This window comes from Dothidotthia symphoricarpi, assembly GCF_010015815.1.
Source record: "Dothidotthia symphoricarpi CBS 119687 unplaced genomic scaffold P153scaffold_5, whole genome shotgun sequence".
Lineage (NCBI taxonomy): Eukaryota > Fungi > Ascomycota > Dothideomycetes > Pleosporales > Dothidotthiaceae > Dothidotthia > Dothidotthia symphoricarpi.
The window spans coordinates 879599-892124 of record NW_022985012.1 but is presented as its reverse complement, the minus strand read 5'-3'; the positions used below and the strand labels follow the sequence as shown (position 1 = coordinate 892124).

The 12526-nt window shown below is 55.0% G+C and overlaps 4 protein-coding genes across 4 annotated transcripts; all 4 read right to left on the bottom strand.

The window, feature by feature from the left end:
- Positions 1-22: 22 nt before the first annotated feature.
- P153DRAFT_185452 (uncharacterized protein) lies at positions 23-2278 on the bottom strand. The gene is made up of 2 exons (XM_033662404.1): positions 848-2278; positions 23-794 (listed from the first exon to the last, which is right to left on the bottom strand). Exons 1-2 carry the CDS (start codon positions 2186-2188, stop codon positions 66-68), a joined length of 2070 nt encoding a protein of 689 aa, XP_033526553.1. The 5' UTR covers positions 2189-2278; the 3' UTR covers positions 23-65.
- A 494-nt stretch (positions 2279-2772) lies between these two features.
- P153DRAFT_310850 (uncharacterized protein) lies at positions 2773-4399 on the bottom strand. Its single transcript, XM_033664781.1, has one exon. It carries the CDS (start codon positions 4211-4213, stop codon positions 3002-3004), a length of 1212 nt encoding a protein of 403 aa, XP_033526552.1. The 5' UTR covers positions 4214-4399; the 3' UTR covers positions 2773-3001.
- A 1674-nt stretch (positions 4400-6073) lies between these two features.
- P153DRAFT_354806 (RNA-binding domain-containing protein) lies at positions 6074-7124 on the bottom strand (the record flags this gene model as incomplete). The annotated part of the gene is made up of 4 exons (XM_033666527.1): positions 6074-6486; positions 6537-6874; positions 6928-7036; positions 7091-7124. 4 exons carry the CDS (start codon positions 7122-7124, stop codon positions 6074-6076), a joined length of 894 nt encoding a protein of 297 aa, XP_033526551.1.
- Positions 7125-7870: 746 nt separating this feature from the next.
- On the bottom strand, positions 7871-11467 carry P153DRAFT_285575 (uncharacterized protein; the record flags this gene model as incomplete). Its single annotated transcript, XM_033663407.1, has 5 exons — positions 7871-8831; positions 8882-9714; positions 9766-9933; positions 9984-10232; positions 10400-11467. The coding sequence occupies 5 exons, from the start codon at positions 11465-11467 to the stop codon at positions 7871-7873; spliced, it is 3279 nt and encodes a 1092-aa protein (XP_033526550.1).
- Between the last annotated feature and the right edge of the window lie 1059 nt (positions 11468-12526).

The following is a 12526-nucleotide window of genomic DNA, read 5'->3' as shown; positions in this document are numbered from 1 at the left end:
CGAAAAAGAAAACCGACAGCCTCAGCCCTCAAACGCCATATAATTCCCACACCTTCCCACACTCCTCAAATACCACTCGACAAGTCGTCTACCGGCTCAACAATACCTCTCTCCTTCTCCCCCCTTGACCCCACTCCCTGCACAGGAATATCTTCTAACTCAACGATAACATTGCAGGTCCCATCCGCCCAGTACGCAAACGCATGTTCAAGCAGCACACGGTGCCAATCCCCCGCATTTGCAATGGCCCTCCAGCCCTCAGGACCCAGTGTCTTGACACCAAAGCGCGGAAACCACATTTCTGCTACATCCGAGTCCAGAGCCGCCGAGCGGATGGCGTCGAAGTCCAGGAGCGGCAAGCGACCATGGCTAGACGTTTCCCGCTTACTGTCATCGAGATATTGTCGGTCTGATGGGTTCGCCCCAGCGCCAAGGCAAGGAGAATGCACATCTGACACGAGACCGACGTCTGGATCAGCCTGTTCGGTCTGCAGCGCATTGGCAGCGACGGCCAGCCCACGGAGGTTTTCATCGGAGACGACGTGATGCTGGGTGTGGTCGGTTGGCGACACTCGTTTCCAGCGCAATTCCGGGTACATCATTGTTGCTTTCTTGACAAGAACGATGCTCTCGTGGATGAGGATGTTCCATGGCGTGAACATGAGGTGGTCTGGTTGGGCGGTGAAGATGCGTTTCTCGAGCAGGCGGACGCCTTGCTTTGTGCCATTGGAGGCCAGGGTGAGGAAGATGTTGATACGATTCAGACACGGCTCGGCTGGGTCGTTCCTGGGAAGCTGTTGGGTGTGATTAGTATTTTTGGGGGTGGACGAGGAGCGGAAACACTTACTGGAAGATTCAGTTCTGGGCCGTAGTCGAATATCTGAGTTGGCACGCTTGTTGTTCTGCAAATTCTCTCGGCTGCGTTTGAAGATTTCCTCGGCGTCGTTGGGGGTTGTGTATAAGCCAGCTGACCAGATGTGACGGAGATAGCAGTCAATGGCGATTCAGGCTGTGAGAGCTGTGGTTGTGCTTGAGCAAGACTGGAATCAAAGACTGGCTGCGATGTCTGATCCACTGCTGATCCCAGACCATTACTGACAGAGTCATGCTGAGTGGTAGTATCCACGCTCCCTTCCGTATCCTTCTTCTTCGCGCCTCCCTTTCTCGTCTCGATAGCGTACATGCGCTGCCGCTCGTTTGTAACCATGCGTCTCATCAGCGGCGTGACCAAGCTAATGATCTTGTTTCCGTCTCTCGGCCACAAAAGCTTCTCTCCCACACTGGGCATTTTCTCCTCTCCAAGCGCCCTGGCAGCCTCGAAAGCTTCCGCCTCACCCTGTTTCTCGACATGCTCGCCGAAAAACTGATCCCCAACCCCATCATCCAGAAAGTCACGGACGCAGTTGAACAACCGCAGCTTGACCATATCCGTGTCTCCCTTGCCGCGATTGCCGACGCAGTTCTGTCGCTCGGGATGCGTTGAATCAAGCATGTACGTTTTGGCGTGGGCTTGCAGCTGCAGAAAGTTCTCTGGTGAGAGTTGGAGTGACATGAAGAGCTTCGACATGGGCGGACGGGTGTACTTGCGCGAAGTCTTCTCGGCGGAGCGGCGGAAGAGGGCAGCAGCGGAGTGAACACCTGCTGCACGAGCGTCATCTAGTGGGGACTCACCGCAAGGCGGCACGTTAACAGTCTCGGAATGGCCGCGCACCCTATCTTCGTTGTCGTTGTCGTTGGCATCGTCCTCCTGAGCATCTATATGCACGTCGACTCTCCGTCGTTTAGCACTCAGTACCTCGCACCCCTGAGTATTCAAGCCAGCAGCATCATTGGGGGGAAAGCTAGATCCTCTCTTCCGCTTACTTGCACCCTGCAATACTGCGACCGCAACGTCAGTGTTCATGACCTGAGTCGCCTGACCTGCTGCCGTTGTCGCCGCTTCAAGCAACTCGGCAAGATTGTGATTCTCCTCCAACGTATTGCCCGGCGTATCTGCTGACGCGTGGCGTACAGGATGTTCCTCGTAGAAAGACGGGTGATGGTGTTCATGAGACTCCATAACGGCGGCAACAGGGAGGTCATAGTCGGCGTCTTGAGGCACAAACTGTTGCGGCGCAGCGTTTGTACTGTTGGGCGCGGTGATGAACTGGCCGGCGCGCATCTGGTAGTAAGGCGCGTTTGTCGCCATAGTACGACCAGATCAGATGAGATTAGATCGTTGCAAACAAACAAAGCCAAGGTAGCGTAGAACAAGCTGTCAAATTGCAAAGTATAAGCCTCTGGATCAAGGAACTGAAGAGAAAAACAAGTGATGTCAAGTAAGCTGGACAGGAGAGACTCGATGAAGAGCAACATCGAAGCTCTTTTCAATGCGAACCCCCATGACGTTTGGTTTGGCCTCGAGACGAGTACATGGTTTGGTTTGGGCTGGTTTGACTTGCACGAGGAAATGTGACATTTGTTTGACTTGGGGCTGGTTTGGGAGCGGGCTTGAGGAGGGAGGGAGTGGGAACGCGGTTTGGACTAGACAAGAGAGACGGGAATTGGAGACGTGGTTTCGTTTGCTCTGATCTGATCGGATATGGAAACGTAGACTAGCAGATTGCGCACCTCGTATGGAGTGCTGGTGCTTGCTGTTTGCCATGTACGAATGACAAACATGCGTCAGCAGCCGACCAGCGGCGTAGGTTGTGGGTTGGGTTTGTGTTGTTTGTGTCGTTTGGACGTGGCGGCATGTGATTCGAGTTTGCACCTTGAACGCGGGTTGATTAGATAAGCGGTTCCGCCCCTTCCGCTTAAGCCTTGATGTTGGACGATCCGGACTTTAATCAAATCACCAAAACACATTGGTGACAAACAACCACGAGATTAGTGGGATTACAACATCCACAACTACCAACTCCAAGAGACTCGTGAAGTCTGAACCATCCAACCCAATGTAGATACCCATTTCCTCTATGACCCGCAAAGCCCTCGAGCACTCTTTATCGAAAGAAAAGAACTAATAGCTATCGCCCTCATGCCATTCCCTCCCTACTTCTTCCGCTCTCAACTTCGGATCCCTCCCTCTCTCCTCAGCCGCTCTCAGCAACCCCTCCACCATGGGTCTCACCTGTTCAATCTCCTTCCTGAACCACTCCCTCATTTCCTCATCCCTTGCCATTCCCTCCTCGTCGATCTCGACATGCGCCTGCTCACGCTCTTGTGTCCGCGCGGTCTCCCACTCTTCCAGATTCCGATGGCGGTCATCGAGCTCGGATTTTAGAGCTTTGAATTCGTTGTACTGTTCTTCGCCGCCGAAGCAAGTCCCGTATTGATCGCAGAAGCAAAGATGCTCCTTGGGACAGACGACATTCTGCCCCGTGAAAACAAACTGCCATACATATTCCCAAACCCTCCCACTGATGTCGTCTGGCTGTTTAGTCGAGAACAGCCACTCGCGATACCAGACATACTGAGCGTGAGGTTTTGCCTGGATGCGCTCACGGGAGAGGGCGAACTGTGCACAGCAGGGCTGGGCGAGGACGGATGGCACTTCGTCGAGGGGAAACAACTCGCTCCAAGATTTCGCCAAGACAACTTCCTCTTGCTTCGCATCGTCCTTGGTGGTTTCGCCGGGGTGTTGCCAGTCTGGACACCCGGGGTTCCAATTACAGCGCATGTTTACGTATCCTTCTCTCCAGACGCGCTGGCGACTGAGGCGCTCGACGTAGTTTTTCGCATTGCTGCCGAGCAAATCGTCGTTGTGCCACGAATACTGGTGGGCGTGCATGAAGATCGCGACATCAGGGAGATTATCGTAGTGGTCGATGATGTACGATAGATACACCATGACCTCATGTCCTTTGTTTTTCGGCGGATGCAATGGCGCGGACGGATCATCCACTACGTAAACTGCCAGTTCTTGGTTAGGAAGCTCTTCTTTGATCCAGTTGATATCCTCCTCCTTCGTCTTCGCAATCACAAGTGTCGACGTCCAGTTGTGTCCTGCTGGCATGGCTGAGCCGGGTTCAAAGTTAATCTTGGGATTCCAGTTGACATAGTTCGCGTCAAGGCTCTCTGACGTTTGGATGTCTCCGACATGTTCTCCTAGTCCGATCTGCTGTGGAATCCCCCGCCATGTTTCGAGATTGCTCGTACTTGTGTAGAAGAAAAAAACGATGGTTGCAGTCAGGCCAAGAGCCAGGAGGGGAATGACCCTTCCCTTACTCATGTCGAAGAATGAATGATTTGAGCGCGGCGTACGAGGGACGAGGGCTGTAAGAAACTACGCATATAAATCTGGTTTTGTTTCTACGCAGATTATACAAAACAGACTATCGGTCAGTCTGGAACGTAGAATCAGAGGGAGTATGCGTACGGTGGAGCCGCCGCGCGGCGTGCAAGAAAGCAAAGGAGGGTGTGAGTTGCGATTGCAGGTGTAGCAATACACCTCCGATTAGAGCGACAAGCAACTGTGTACTCTCTCTAAACAACCAGAAAGGTAGACTTGTCAGACACAAGGGATCACAGATAAGAAGAGTCGCATTCGCAGTCCTCGCTGGGCGATGGCGTCGCAACCGGTACCAGTTCATTTGTGAGCTGAGTGTCGCTAGCTCCATCGCCGCGTCATCCGTAAGTTCCTCTACCATGGCTCGCCATAAGACTAAGAGGGGAGAACGTTAGTAGCAGTGCGTGCTACGCGTCATGACTGGACCCGAGTTGAATTAAGATAGGAACATAGCACATTTAAACTTAGGATGGTGTTGGAGATGAAGACTAGATTTAACTTGCGAAGATCGTTTACCTAGACTGCCCTACTATCCGCGAATCCCCCACAAACCCACATTTTAGCGTCAGGGGTACATAAGTGGCTGGTGGCGCGTATTCGATAGAACGTTTTTGGATACAAGTTGCGCAAATATCATGATTGGAGATTTACTGCACCCCAACGAGTACAAGAACATAGTTTGCCTCTGGAATTACACGCACGGGCTCACATGCATTCAATGATGCTCAAGGTCGTAATACCGTCTACAGCAACAGACCAACAGAGAGGCTTCGCTCGATCTGACAGGCTCATGCACAAGTGGTCTAGTTTGGCGGATGCGAAGTTGCGCAGAAAACGCATCCTATACATTCTGACAGGCTTACAGCCAGCAGAGGACACTGGAGGTAGTTTTTACGAGTTACGCAGTCAACCCGGGTTGAGCTCGGGAAAGCGCGACGGACAAAAAAATAAACACATGATAACAAGGAGGTGGGACAAATGAAACTAGGGCACGCACCTCTATCTGTACCCAGCCGTCAGTCGGCACCCACAGACATGCACAACTGCAAGACATGAGTTTGCGTCGAAGTACGTTTGGAGCATACCGTCGTCACGGGTGCTGGCATGGCACAGGACACGTCTTCGAAGCCCTACGCTGCTTGTTCAAAGCATACTAGGTGGTGGCGTAGCATGCGTGCGCGCTTGAGCAAGACACATATGCCCCAAACAAAACGGAGGGACGTTGGCGCCTAATTACATGGCAGTATACCTTTGGTGTTCGGAGGTGGATTACTGCAGACCCATTTACTGATTATTTGGTCGCTGGGTGCTGCTGACATGGTCGCGGTCATGATTGGATGATATTGAGAGTATGTAGACATTGCTGATGGTGCGGAAGCTGGTGCGGACTGATTCTTTGACGTCCAGGGTGCATCGAAAGGGGAAGATATAGAGTACAATTTGGTGTCGACGTAGATGATCAAGACGAATGATGCTCCCATGGGCCATAGCTGCTGCCCTGAAAGCCTTTACCGATGTGCTGAACCGTTTCTCCAAGGAAAACCACTGAGCTGAAGAGGGCTCGGAAGATGTCGAGCGGCGAAATGGTAGACTATCGAAGAGTACTACCACGCGTTGCTGCGAACAATATCGAAGAACTTTTGTCGACCATATCCCAGTGATGTGAAAGCCGTATTAAACTGAACCCAGAGAAGTAGTCATGGAACTACAGAAGTGAAGTGTTGAGAAAGTTGCCAGACCGAGGAAACCCAACGTGAACCCTGACTTAGTATCGCTTGGGTTCTGCGCAGGTCAGCGGGAGTGCTAACGGGAAGAGTGATCGTAGTCACCGTCGTACGAGCGACCGCCGCTGTACGCTTCACGAGGAGCAGCATCGCTGTACCCACCCGAGCCACCAGTAGCAGGGGGCGGGGGTCGGTCGTAGTAACCTCCACCGCCGCCGCCACGGCGCTCCTCTCGGCCGCCATCCCTTCCACCGTAGCTTCGGTCTGAAGCGTAACGGTCGACCGAGCGCGGGCCGTAATCGTCTCGACGCGAGCCGCCGTAGCCACCGCTGCTGCTGCCTCCTCCGCCGCCATAGCCACGGTCGTCGTACCGAGAGCTGCGAGAGCCATAGTCATCGCGACGTCCATAGCCGCCGCCACCACGGCGATCATCAGAGCCGTAGCGGTCACCGTAGCGAGGGCCACCGCGACCACGTCCTCCTCCGTTGAACTCTGCGATGGCGTTAGTATTGAGAAACGTTTCGGGTGGATAAAGAACTTACCGCGCTTGGGTGGGCCATAGTACTTGCCCGGAGTAGGAGTGCGCGGACGCGCACGGCGTGCCTTCTCGATGCTCAGCGTCCTGCCCTGGTGCACTTCACCTTGGAGGCCCTCCTTGGCAGCGTCAGCTTGGTCCGAGGTGACCATCTTGACGAATCCAAAGCCGCGAGACTCCTTGGTGTGAGGGTCGCGCATGATGTTGCACTGCTCGACCTCGCCGTACTTCTCAAAGAGACGCGTGACCTCCTCCTCGCTCAGGCTGGGGTGGATGCCCGTGACGAACAGGTTGGAGCCCTCGTTGCGGCTCTCGTCCGTCTCGCGCGACTGCGGTGGCGGGCCCCTGTGCTGCGTGTTAGCTGGGCTTCCGTCATTGCAGAGCACGTGGACACATACCGGCTGTCACGGTCATTGGGAGAGGCGCTGCGGGCGCGCGAGTTGTCGACATCGCGACGCTCACCGCGCGGCGACCTGCTGCGATCGCGCTCATAGCCACGAGGCTCGTCTACGCGTCAACGGTCAGCAGATAATCCCGTGCCACAGGGCCAGAGAGACAAACCGTCGTAGGTGCGCTGGTCGTTTTCGTACTCCATTGCGTGCTGTTGTGTTGGGATGTGGAGTTGATGGTTGGTTAGTTGGAGTGAGGTAAAAAAGTTGTTGTTTGGAAGCAGGGCTGATCGACGGAGCCGCGCCTGTATCTTTATGCAGTAAGCGTCGCGCTATGACCACCTACGGAGCACTTGGACAAGGGAGTGGATACGGTGAAGGTAGAGAGCAGGCTGGGTATTTATGAAGGCCTGCAGAGGAGCCGGAAGAAAGGGGCCGCAGCTACAAGGGTAGGCGCGCTGCAACAAAGTAAGGCAGCTCGGTACTGGGGCAACTGCGCAACTACCAACATCCAGCGCCCTGATCGCCCTGTCTCCTGTCTCTCTGGACGAGCGTCATCAATCAGGCGTTGCCCTGCACTTCTCTGCGTAATACCATTCGTCGAACAAAGCCTCACTGGTCGTCCATACGAAAGTTTACGTGGCAGTTCTCAGATTGACCGTACGCCTTTACAGACAAGACACCTCATTAGCCTACTCCCACCACCCTTGACCCCATCAGCTGCCCAACCCATTACTCCGTATTGAAATGCTCTACAAGAACCCCATTGTCATTACCATACGTGCAAGCGGTGCATTCCTACGTCACCCAAAGGTAAGAGAAACCCAAACGCCGCGAACGCCGTGCCTCTCCTGGCCCATAAGAAGGGATATGGTACAAATGCCCAAACGATACAAAACAAGACACACAACGCGCATGTATAAAAAAAAAGACCAACAAAAACAAGCAAAAATCATCTATAGCCGCGCCTCCTCTGCCTCCTCCGGGCAGCTGCCTTTTGAACATCCGCTGACGTGGCGTCCGGAGCATCTGTCGGTCGAACAGGATCCGACTCTGCAAGTCCGTCGAGAATATCGTCATCTAGCTCACTAAGCTCCTCACTCATATCCCTGAGCACTTCGCGTCCAGTGTACCGCTCCTCGTGAACGGTCGTGCCATGGATGTCAAACGCTTCGAGATACCAAGGTATGCCGCCGTTGCCCAGAGGGTTCAGCAGATTCTTCTCAGACCTAGGAGGTGTGAGAGGTTCCGTACGAGCGTTGTTCTCTTCTCGGTCCATGTCCATTGCATCACCGCGAGTCTCTCCGTTAGGAACGCGTGATGTGTCTTGCCCAAGCTGAGCCGCGATAGCAGCTTCATCCGCCGCTTCGTCATGCGCGCTTTGGTGGGGATCAGCTGGATTGTCATCCGGAGTAGGTGCAAGTTGCATTTCCTCAGCCCTATGAAACGCATGCTCAGTTTCTTTGCTCGGCGTCTGCTCCTCAGTCAAATCATTCTCAGGTTGATCGGATTCGGTCGTCTGTCGTATGCCTTCGTCGGCAGAAAGTGCGCTCGGCCTGCGTAGGAGTTTCTGGTTGAGAAGGGTCTCGAGATCTGGCAATTTCTCGTATGGTCTGCCGGCCAGTTCTGCTTCCTTGCGCATAGCCTCCTCAAAGAGTGGTTGCACGCCTTTGGTGATGCGCCTGACTAACTTCTTCTGCTCTTTTTGCTCGGATGTCAATGTGCTATGAGCTACTTGGTTCATCTGTTGATCAGCATCTCCAATTGTAGTGACAGGAGCAGTGAAGTCAATGATGCCACTTAGCACTGCTGCCAGGTCCACGTTAAAGGCTTGTACAGACGAATAAAACCTCTCATCAAGTTTTGCTTGTAGACCGCTAAGGCTTTCGGTGAAAACGCCGCGATTGTCAAATCTGAATACCTAGTTAGCTCGGGTATAGAAGATTGCGAGGATTGTACACACCCTGCCACTTTCTGAAGAATGGGCTCGAGGAGGCGCGGAATGGGAAAGTAGATGCAGTCGATGATCTCTTTCAGAATCAAGGCATCTTTGAGCTTCTCCTCCTCTCGCTGCTTGACCTTTTCGCAGAGAACACGAATTTGTTCCATGTCTTCTTCCAGGCGTTCTGCAAATTCAATGCGTCGCTGTAACCGAGGTCGACCGGCAGCCCCCATACCCGCAAAGTTACGGCGGGTGATTTCCATAGACGAGAACGCTTCCATCTGCAGCTGTAGACGCTTCAGCAGAGCAGCACCGCGACGTGCTTCTCGTTTCAGTGTCCAGTACTTGCAAGCTTCTTGCACAAACTCCTTTCGTTTACGAACGTTGAACTTGATGAGTGAGTTCTCAACGTTGTGGTAGACAGCCTGCGGTACGACGGGTGCTCCAGATGGTAATCGCCAGGATTTCGCAGGCTGCCCGCGCTTGCGCTTGTTGCTGCCGGGGGTATCGTCCTCGTCCACTCCCTCGATCGAATGCATGGCATTGGACGAGCCGATTGATAAAGCAAATGCCTGGCTGTCAGGCCATCGGACATTGCGCAATGTGTGCCGGAAGTAGGTCTTTGCGTCAGCAACCGCCCCTTCGACGTCGTTCTCTCGCCTCCAGTCGGAAGGAGTGTGCCTGTCGCAATAGGCCTTGAGCACGGTAGAATCTTGGGGGTTTGCCGCTTGCGACGACTTCATCCGTAAACACAGCCTCGCTCTGCGAGCACAAGTGACGTGAAATGCTTCAAAACACGACTTGTGCCCGCATTGAATACACGCGCCCATCTTCTGCTTGCATATGTAACATGACTGTCGGCACTGTTAGCATGAGTTCAGATGATGGAAAGGTCAGTTGCTTACCAGTTTCCAGCGTGTTTTGGGCACTTTCTCGACGTCCTGCACTGGCTCTTGGAAAGTCACGTTACCGAGTGAAACTTCGGGAATCCACATGGCGCACAGCAAATGAGCCCACTTCATGGCAGTCGTTTGTTTGAAAGCACCATCCACGTTTGGACAGAATATGCAGCCCTACGGCGGTTAGCAAGGAACCGGCATGGCGGAAGAAGAGCGAAACATACCGGAAGCTCACTTGCAGGGGTGCCGCGCCCCACTAGCTGGCATCGTCTGCAGAGCCATTGCCCTTCTGGGATAAATGGAACACCGTAGCATTCTTGATGCACTGCAAGATCACAACCATCGCAAAACACTATAGCGTTGGTATTCTCGCAGTCGCCGTCGTCGCAGATGGCGCATTTTGTGTCTTGTTCTTCACCTGGAGCAGGCTCGCCGTTGACTGCGGCTGCACTACTTGACCGTGGACGATGCGTCTGAGGAGGCTTTGGGTTCGGCTTGGGGATGCCTTTACACTGGTCAGCTTTGTGTCTGGAATGGTAGGAGAGATACTAGGATAAGACATACGTTTCTCCAGAGCATGCCATTCCTTTTCGATTTGCGTGATGGTGACCTCAAATATTGCAGGCTTAATGGCTTCCACGCCCTCTTCCTTTCGTTGTAGGTTGAGGGCATCCAGCCAGCTGTCGTCTTGCTCGTCCATATCGTATTCCACGCGGCCCACGGTGACTGTAACGGTGGAATTGTCGATCTCGGTCTGCAGGGTCAGGTCCAGATCTTCTTCGATGGAGCCTTCAGGCAGGCGTATCAGGTTGTTCTCAGGCCTTGCAAATATCTCACTCTCCTGGTAGCCGATGCTCGCCATGGTTCGATCGACATAGTTGACCTTGACGCCCTCGCTCTGCTCGTGTGCCCTGAAAGTATCGACTTGGCGCACAGAGGGCTTGGGCAGGTTCAGCTTCTCCCTCGGGTTCATAGTCGGAAGGGGATTGATCCGTGGACGGGGCGGCGATCCGAGTCCCGCAAGCATCGAGTCTTTGTTTCGGGGCGGACGCCCGGGACGTCGTTTGGGGGTGACAAGCGCGTCCAGGCCGTTTAGCGGACCTGCGTTGATCATGTCTTGCTCTGCATTCTCCATCTGCTGCGCGCGGAGGCCGTCCAGCACGGCAGACAGGCCTGTGTCGACGGCATACTGGCCGGTAGACGCGCCGTTCAGCAGAGTGTCAGGGGCAGTGTCGTGCGGGTTGGTGCCGTCGATCTGCTCGGCGCTGTAGACGGGGAACTCGACGTCGATGTCGAGGTCGGGGTGGAACTCGTCCCAGCTGCGCTCCTCGCGCGGCTTGTACCCATCGTTCTGGGCGACGGCGGCGGCCACTGCGGCGGCTGAGCTGGATCGCGGTCCAGCTGACGGCCTCGCTTCGCGTCGCGGTCGCGAGAAGGAGGGCGAGGGCGCGGGCACGGGCAGGCCCTGTCGTTCGGCGTTGAGCCGTCCAATGCGGCCGCGGGGCCCTGTGTATGCGTAGCCGCCCGGTCCAGTGCCGCCTACAGGCGTCTCGATGCCCGCGTCGTCGACGTATCGGCCCCCGCCGCCTGGGCCGCCGGGGATGTACTTCAGCTTCTTCTTGGGCGGCGCCGAGTCGGAGATGTGGCGTCTCGGGGGCCGGGCAGAGCTTCGCACGCGCGTTCTGGGAGTGTCGGGGACGGGCGCCATGGGGACGGCAACGGTCGAGGAATGTGTCAAAGGCCAGCAAGGGTGAGGGTCGCTAGTCGTCGCGAGCTGACGCGCCAGCACTAGCACAGTCTGGCAGTCGAGGATGCCGCGAGCGCGAGTCGACCAGGCAAGCGAGTAGCGGTGCTTTCATCGGTAGCAGGGCGGGCGGAGGGCAGGCAGAGGGCGATTGCGCGAGAGCGGCCACACGAGAGCGGTCGTGAAGGTCGTGCACGTCTCAGCCTCGCCTGCCCGGAGAGGACTAGCGGCGCCCACCAGCTCGGCCTTTCCCGCCACTCCACACCAAACGCAGCAGATCTTTTGCAGTCGTGCGTCGTGCGGGCGAATGCTGCATTGGACGTGCTCGGGAGGGCCGGGCGCGCCTGAGCTTGGGGAGTGGCTGCTGTCCGTCTGTCGTCCACGTCACATGTTCACTTCCCATGCCATGCTGCTCTCCCCTTGCTTCACCACACCAACCGTCGAGCATTTCGTCACATACCCCAACCCACTACCCGAACAGTACAGCACCAGCAGCTAGTCTGATTGGCTGACCGCACAGATCGTTGCAGGCGTCGCGAAACACGATGACATGTTTAGGGCCGTGTCGACGAACGGCGGTCTGCGGAGCCTTAGGCTTCCCCACTAATCGACTCGTTCCTGCATACGATGCCGTTTCCTGTCATCGCCTGCCGGAGCGTCGCCTTGATTTGCACCAATCCAGCCTGGGCGCCACTTTGTCTTGGTATCGTTGCTCACTGCTCGCAGAGCCTGGGTACTATTCCTTTCTGAACGTCATGTATAGCCGTCGACCCCCACCCTCCTTACCTGTATCGTCATCAGGACAACATGGATATATGACTGGGCGACCTTTCTGAGACTATTCTCGCCTTTCTTGCGTCGGCGGTTTACCCAAGTCTAGAAACAATCGTACCAGCTTACACACATGCTAACACGACCACCTCACACACGCCCTTGTCATCAAGCACGTCATGTACAGAAGCCGCCAATCTCTTCAGAAAGTCTCCGTGTCTAAAAGCTAGCACGTACTTGTCTTCTCCTTCA